Below are 8,010 nucleotides of genomic sequence, written 5' to 3' on the forward strand. Positions count from 1 at the left end.
AAAAAAAAAAAGAATCATACACTTCATTTCCCCCCTAAGAGTTTCATTTGAAACGTTCAATATTTAACAGTCTCCCATTCAGCACTGCCTTGCCCGACACCATAGGTCCCATTCCTCATCCCACCTGGTGAGCAGCCACATCTGCCTCTAGCAGGGCATGCTTCTTCTGGAGGTTCTGGACATTGGTGAGGTCTTTGCCATAGTCATCTGAAGCCAAGTGACCTTCGACTTCATACAGCCACAATTCAATGTCCTCAACATTGCGATTAAATTGCTGCTGCTGGTTGGCTTCACGGAGCTTTATTCCTGTTCAAGGAAGTGGGCTTAATTTTCTAATAATGTGATCCATTAATACTGATCACAAGTTACGGTATCCTGGTGGAGGATTATGGTGAGATTCTTATTCATTATCCAGCTTTACTGAGTAGGGGAACAAAAAATCTCTAGTATGACCTCTGCTCTACATTCTACAGGCTCAACTAGAGGTTGTCTGGAAAGCGTCGTTAATTCCATGAGACACTACTCCTGGCACACAGCTAATCTGTGATTTTAGGTGAGAAGGCTCAGTTCATTCTCTTTAGTCTCTCCAACAAACCCATCAATCACACTTACGGAATGATTTATTGAGAACTCAGGTCAAGTAATCCCTATATAGCAAACAACCCTTAACAACAAACTACCATTCTACCTTTCCTGGCTAGTGTCTGGTTCTAGAATGCAGAGACAGAGAGTAGTGTTTAGTTTCCCAAACGCTCCTATCACCAAACACTCTTCTATCTATTTTTCATACCTTTCAGTTCTGTGGCCTCTAGAAGTTTCTTCCACAAACTGATGACCTCATTCATACGAGCTGCTACTTCTTCCTTGGCATAGTGGTCGACATCTATGAGCTTTTGCCCAGCTTTCTCTAGGGCATCAATACGGCTCTGGTTTGCTGAAAGCTCAGCCTCAAAAGCCTGATGTTTCTGGACTTTGCCTTGCAGGTTGGATGGATCCTGTCAATTAAAAAAGAGGGTCGTGTCTTGAACCTGAGTATGGAGTGTAATTTCATGCCCATAAAACAGTCAGCATATGTTAACTAGTGTGGTTTGTAGGATCCGTTTTGTTTAATTCTTTTTGTTTTGTAGTTACAACTAGTTTTTGAAAAGGTTATTTAGCGTATACAAGTATCATGTGACAAAATTGATTGTACATTACTTTATAAGCTTCATCAGTGGCAGTTTTCATCTTCTCGTTGACCCAGCTTTTGAGCTCATCAGAATCACGGAAGAACTGCTGTAGATGGAAGGAATCGGCCAGCTGTGCCCGGCGGTGCATCGCTCGTTCATGGAGGGCATTTCGGCGGCTCAGGAGCTGAAAGACAGGGATGACGAGATTTTACAGTTCTTATTCCCCAAAATGTGGCCAGCTCAACTGAACAAGTATCTCAGAAAGAGAATGTGTACACTACAGGAAAGGAGCATGCTAAGCCCAGGGAACTCACAGCATCTCGGCGAGTGGCCACATCTTCCATTGCATAATGGTTATTTTGGATTAGTTTGGTTGCAAACTCATCCAGTGCCTAGAAAGGAAGGCAAGAGTTGTCACTGAGCACTGTGCCCTTACTGTGCTACAGAGAAAACATTCTAATCTTTACAGTCAAGGTTTGCACTGAGACATGTGCCCACTACTGGGCCCAGCTGAATGATTATGCTTACCTGCAGGCATGTCCAACCTGTGGCTCACAAGCTGCATGTACCCTAGAATAGCTATAAATTCAGTCTAACACAAAATCCTAAATGTAAAATGTTACGAGATACTTTATTTTTGTTAAGTATCTGGTTCTCCAGAGTGAGCTCTACAAACACAGACATGACAGTGTTTGCAAGTGGACAAGCCTGAAGAATTCTACTGATGCTATGGTAAGAGTTCCAGACTGCTCTCAAATGTGCAGACAGCAACTGCTGCATGAGCACCTAATATGTGTCAGATGTAGGACAACAGACTTCTGATCCTTTCTAATAAGTTGTTTTCTTTATGGGAAGAGCACATGTTGCCTTACTCTGATGCAGTGTCAGTCAAAGGTACATCTCAATTGGGAGGTTTCCATCAAGCAAGTATTCTGCTCATAAAGCTGTGTTACATATAAAAGAAGCTCGAATGATGTCATCATGGGGTCTTACTTGTTTCTGGGAGTGCTCTGCAGACATCTCCCAACCCTCTCACAAAGGGACTGTTTACTCTGTGGACCACATGACAAGAAGGGTCTTACTGTGATTTTTTCTTCCTGGGCACTGAGGGATTTCTCAAAGTCCTCATGCTTCTTCAGAAGAGCTTCCACACTGTCTAAGGAGTCACCCAAATCTTCATTTAGCAGGAATGCCTGGAGAAAGAACAGGAAGTTTGCAACATCATGGACTGCTCATTCATCTACAGTCCAAAAGCAAAAGCAGATTTTGGCAAAACACAGACAGGAAATATCCTATGGCAATTAAGCTTCTGAGATCACTATGAGAAAGTCTAGTCTTTTTATATACTCTTAAAAAAAAAATCAACCAGGAACACCAGAAAACAATCCTTATTATATATTCTCCCAAACATTCTTCTAATTATTTCTTTAAAGGGACGGAGACTATTGAGACAAAGTCTCACTATGCATTCATTCTAGATGCTCTTTAACTTTCTAAGTAGTTCAGCTGGCCTCAAACTTGTGACCCTCCTGCCTTAGCTTTCTGAGCCTGAATACAAACAGGTATGAACCCCAGCTCTCACATAGCTCTTGTGGCTTCTCTTATGTTCAGATTACACATAGGCTAAATTCTAATTTTTAGAAACCTTTTTTGTACTGCACAAACCTTTTCTAAGTGCCTTCCTGTCTCAGCAATACCAGAGGTAGACAGGGCCAAAATAAGCCTGCTTAGTTTAGTGCTATCCAAAACTGAAATGGCTCTGATGTCCTGAAACAAAATCAGCACTCGCTGCAGAGGTGGGACATGACTCTTGTCCATCCCTGATAGGGGCTCCTGACAAACATTACCTCCTGCTTGCTCATCCAGTTGTCCACCTGCTCAGTGTCACGGTAGAAGAGCTGCAAGTCCATGCACTGCTCATACTGTTGCCTTCGAAGCTCCCACAGCTCCAGCAAGGTGGTTCTCTCCTCTGAGAGGATGCTCAGCTTGGGAAACAGGAAGCAAAGTTACCTTCCACCTTCTGGGAGACAGCTCATGCTAGGCTTTAGATATTTCTTCGTCCAATAGCACTTAATTGTAGTAATATGGGCAGTGGGGCTGCGTCCTCAGCACCCCGGCCGCCTGCTAGCTTATGCCCCGAAATAACAACACACAAATTGTATTCATTTAAACACTGAAACCAAAAAAAGGGGAAGTGATGTGGGAGTGTCATATATCAATCTGTTGATTTCATTGGCTAAGTAATAAACAAACTGCTTGGGCTCATAGCTTAGAACATAGGTGGGTGGAGTAAACAGAACAGAATGCTGGGAGGAAGAGAAAGTGAGCTCAGACTCGACAGCTCCTCCGCAGAGACGACATGCTCCCTGCTCCCGAGCAGATGCACGTGATGAAGCTCCGACCCAGGATGGACGTAGGCTAGAATCTTCCCGGTAAGACCGGTGCTCACAGATTATTAGAGATGGGTTGATCGGGATATCAGAATTAGCCAGTAAGGGCTAGAGCTAAAGGGCCAAGCAGTGTTTAAATTAATACAATTCTGTGTGTTGTTATTTCGGGGCATAAGCTAGCAGGTGGCCAGGGACGCAGCCCCGCCGCTCATATTACTACACTTAATGTATATAAATGTATCATGAGACATACTAATACCACAGAACTGGCATGAGTGTGCTGTCCACAAGAATACCATGCTGACTAACCTAGAATTTACTGTCATAAGCATTCTCGGTAAAAATGCCAAGGTGGGGAGCAGACAGATGGAAAACTCTGAAAGTGATGTTAATAGAGGATGGACATCAAATGGGAGCTGTCGACTGAATGGGCATCCCAACCGGTTAAGTTCATGAATGACTGAGACCCTTTACAATTTGTTTCCTATTCGTTCCAAATACTAAAACAGGACTGGCTCTCTACAAATTCCTTTTCAAATAAGTCATGTGTCACACATACCTGAAATTTCAAAGAAAAAAGTCTCTTGGTCCACTTACATATTTTCCCCCTCCAAGGCAGGGTCTATACAAGACCTACAAAGGTCTGAGACTTGCTATGTAGACCATGCTGACCTCAAACTCACAGAAATCTGCCTGCCTCTTCCTCCCCAGTGCTGGGATTTAAAGATGAGTACTACCACAACCAGCCACATATATATATATTTTAAATCTCTATAGGAAAAAGCTGCCACTTTGTGGAAGAATCTTGGACTAATAATACGTGTTCTCAATTGACGGTGGGCCCCAAACTGGCCATAGAGGCAGAGAAGCAGTCTCTGGTCCTGGCTTTCTCTTTGAAAGGCCCTTTTTATTACTTTACCTTCTCCCTCACTTCATCTGAGGCATAGTGACCAGCTGCGAGCAGAGCCTGCCCAGACTCATCTGCAGACTTAAAGCTATCTTCATGAGCATCGATCTCACCCTGTAAAGTAAAAGAGACAGCATATTTCCAGCATCTTTTGGGTGGTGGCAGGGGTGGGGAGGCACGGGGATGATGGCAGTGACACCAAGTTGTTGAATTTCCAACACTCAGTGACATTGCTAAGAAAAGAAACAGAGCGGCAGGTTTAAAGTGCTTCCTAACCAGTGTCAGCTTCAGGAACCAAACTTGAAAATAATTATCTGCCAACTGAGAAGCACACGCCACCAGGTCTGTAGGCCATGTGTCATTAATCAAGCTGCCATACGCTTGCATAGATCCAAGCCCTATTTACTCTCCATTTTTCTTTTTTATGCCAAATGGACTTGCTTACTAGTTTTATAGTACCTGGTAAAGTGAATCCCTTCCTTCTCTACCATGTTTCTCAAAATTGCCTTAGCTTTTTTGTGGACTTAGCTTACTCTTTGCAAATGACAGTTCTGTTGAGGTTTTGACATACACTGCATTGAATGTCTACATTTATAAAGACCATCCATTCAGCTACGAATTAGGTTAAGTCATTTTACTTGGTTAATATATTTTGCAATGTCTTTCTATGAGTAAGTTTTGTGGTTTTTGTTTTTGTTGTTTTTTCAGACAGGATTTCTCTGTAGCTTTGGAGAAACTCGTTCTGGCTTGAATTCAGAGATCAGCCTGTCTCTGTCTCCCGAGTGCTAGGATTCAAGGTGTGCACCACCACAGCCCAGCTTGTGCATGTTTTTTTGAGGCAGTTTCTCACTGTGTATCCCCGACTGGCCTGGAATCCAAAGGTCCATCTGCCTCTACTTCTCCAGTGCTGGATTAAAATAATGCACCACCTCACCTAGCAAGTTCTTTAAAATATTCTTGAAATGGGATGGTAGAGGTGCACTTCTTTGAACCCAGCACTTGGGAGGCAGAGGCAGGAGAATCTCTGTGAGTTCTGAAAGACCCGAAATACTACCTTGTGCTCTTGATGCCTATCCAGCAGAGCTTCAGCACCAGCCACATCATTGGCCAGTTCATCTGCATTGATGAGGGCTTTCATTTCAGTCACCCAGCTTGTGAGGTCACGGAAGTCAGCAAGAAAGCGCTGAAGCCTTGGGAAAAATAAAAGTATGTCACTTCCAGTAGTGGTCCCAAGACAGAAGATGGCTTTCTATTTGAAGCTCTGAATTCTGTTCTCAAAAGTCAACCACACAAACCCTAGTTCTGGGAAAAGAAACTTCACTGAACCTCAGGTGAAGACAGCAGAAAAACAGGTTCTCTCATCCACGGTAATGCCCCCACCTTGTCTCACGTTTTGCTGTTTGAGATGGGTCTCCTTATACAGTCCTGGCTCGTCACTGACACTAACTCACCATTGTTAACTTCCTTGTTATTCCCAGGGCTAACTCAAAGTGAGTAAGAAGCGTTCTTTACTTTTCCAGTTCTTTATTTACTGTTTTTTGTTTCTTGAGACAGGGTTTCTCTGTAGTTCTGGAGCCTGTCCTGGAACTAGTTCTTGTAGATCAGGATGTCCTTGAACTCACAGAGATCCACCTGCCTCTGCCTCCCCCTGAGTGCTGGGATTAAAGGTGCGCACCACCACCGCCCGGCTCAATTACTGAGTTTTAACAGGTTATTCTAAATGCTGTTGATGACTATGGGTTATTTCCATTCTGTCAGTCAAAGTGAAGTAAGAGTTGACAGATTTTATGAAGTTATAAATACTATATACAGACTACAATCTACAAAGTTATCATTCGCCAAAAGAATTTTACTGTAGGTGAGGGAAAGTACCCTACATTTTCTTTTTTTTTTTTTTAAAGATTTATTTGTTTATTATGTATACAGTATTCTCAGTACTCTGCCTGCAGGCCAGAAGAGGGCACCAGATCTCATTACAGATGGTTTTAAGCCACCATGTGGTTGCTGGAAATTGAACTCAGGACCTTTGGAAGAGCAGGCAGTGCTCTTAACCACTGAGCCAGCTCTCCAGCCCCCACCCTACATTTTCTTACTGGTGATTTTTGGCAGGCTACAGAAACCTTTTTGGTATCTTAAATTGACCCTCTGCCTCTCCTGACTGCTAAATACCCAAGGATCATTTGCTACCTGTATGAATCATCGAGTCGCCCATGTCTCTCTGCTGCCAGAGTGCGGATCTGTTCCCAGTTGGTAATCAGCTCCTCACGCTTTACCTGGATCTGGTTGGCACTCAGAGGGTGTGACTGCTGCAGACGGTCAGCTTCAGCACACAGGGCCTTCACCTAGAAATAGACTCTTATCAACACTACTCTCCCGTCCTTGCTAACTGACTTTCAAACTCACCTTGTGGCTAGGCAGTGGTAGCATACACTTTAAATCCCGGCACTGGGAGACAGAGGCAGGGGGAGCTCTGTGAGTTTGAGGGCAGCCTGGTCTAAATAGTGAGTTCCAGGACAGCCAAGACTTCACAGAGAAACCCTGTCTCAGAAAAACAAGCAAGCAAGCAAACAAACAAACAAACAAACTCACTTTGTCCTCTAGAGCAGCAAGATCTCTCTCCAGACCCTCATGCTTCCGAAGCAGAGCTTGAACACTTGCTAGGTCTCTGCCAAAGTCATCAGAGGCCATTAACTGCTCCTTTTCCTTAATCCAACCAATGGTCTCATCCACATCCCTACAGAAGAGGAACCAGTCAACTCAGCTATGCAGTTGTCCAAGTGCACTGGGCACACCACAGAGAAAGAGCTCTGCTCAGCTCTCACAGCCCCAGTACCTGTTAAAGCGCTGAACCTCAGCAGCACCAAACAGCTTGCCCTGCCGTTGAAGAGCCAGGCCTTTCAGACGCTGCCAAGCTGCATTTACTTCATCCTGCTTGGTCTTGATCAGCTCCTCTTCCGGGTGCTGTTCCTACAAAAGGAAGAGAATGGACCAATTTATCTGCCACCTCTGACCCTGGCCAAGTTATCCTGGGCCTGGATCCAGAACACAAGCAAGTCTTCACAACTGTAAAGAAGCCTGGGTCTGTGTGAAAAGAAGGGAGTTACAGCTCAAGAGAGTATCCATTTCTTTGGATAAACTGTTTCCTGTCCCTTGGAGGGCGTAAGTTGTTTTTTTTTTTTTTTTTATTGTTGTTGTCTTCTCTTTTGAGACAGAGTCTCATTATACATCCCTGGCTGGCCTGGAATTTGCTATGTAGACCAGGATGGCCATGAACTCAGTGATTCACCTGCCTCTGCCTCCTTAGTGTTGAGATTAAAGGTGTGAGCCACAATATCTGTCCTGTACCAGATGATAAACACACTGTGGACGAAGTAAAGACTGCTGAGTGGTTAATAGCCCTTGTCAAGCCGGGCGATGGTGGCACACGCCTTTAATCCCAGCACTCGGGAGGCAGAGGCAGGCGAATCTCTGTGAGTTCGAGACCAGCCTGGTCTACAGAGCTAGTTCCAGGACAGGCTCCAAAGCCACAGAGAAACCCTGTCTC

General features: G+C 44.3%; 1 protein-coding gene across 6 annotated transcripts in view; it reads right to left on the minus strand.

The window, feature by feature from the left end:
* The window catches only part of Sptan1 (spectrin alpha, non-erythrocytic 1), a 72,847-nt gene that overhangs the window by 42,188 nt on the left and 22,649 nt on the right, over nucleotides 1-8,010 (minus strand). For all 6 annotated transcript variants that reach the window (XM_005346158.2, XM_026790095.1, XM_026790093.1 and 3 more), the window contains 11 exons: nucleotides 7,300-7,433; nucleotides 7,056-7,200; nucleotides 6,654-6,808; nucleotides 5,521-5,656; nucleotides 4,479-4,580; nucleotides 3,017-3,154; nucleotides 2,252-2,362; nucleotides 1,484-1,561; nucleotides 1,198-1,353; nucleotides 791-995; nucleotides 125-306 (listed from right to left, as the gene is read on the minus strand). In XM_005346158.2, coding sequence (XP_005346215.1) covers nucleotides 125-306; nucleotides 791-995; nucleotides 1,198-1,353; nucleotides 1,484-1,561; nucleotides 2,252-2,362; nucleotides 3,017-3,154; nucleotides 4,479-4,580; nucleotides 5,521-5,656; nucleotides 6,654-6,808; nucleotides 7,056-7,200; nucleotides 7,300-7,433 — 1,542 coding nt within the window. The remainder of the gene's footprint in view (nucleotides 1-124; nucleotides 307-790; nucleotides 996-1,197; nucleotides 1,354-1,483; nucleotides 1,562-2,251; nucleotides 2,363-3,016; nucleotides 3,155-4,478; nucleotides 4,581-5,520; nucleotides 5,657-6,653; nucleotides 6,809-7,055; nucleotides 7,201-7,299; nucleotides 7,434-8,010) is intronic.

The sequence above is a fragment of the Microtus ochrogaster genome, chromosome 4, assembly GCF_000317375.1.
Source record: "Microtus ochrogaster isolate Prairie Vole_2 chromosome 4, MicOch1.0, whole genome shotgun sequence".
Taxonomy (NCBI): Eukaryota; Metazoa; Chordata; class Mammalia; order Rodentia; family Cricetidae; genus Microtus; species Microtus ochrogaster.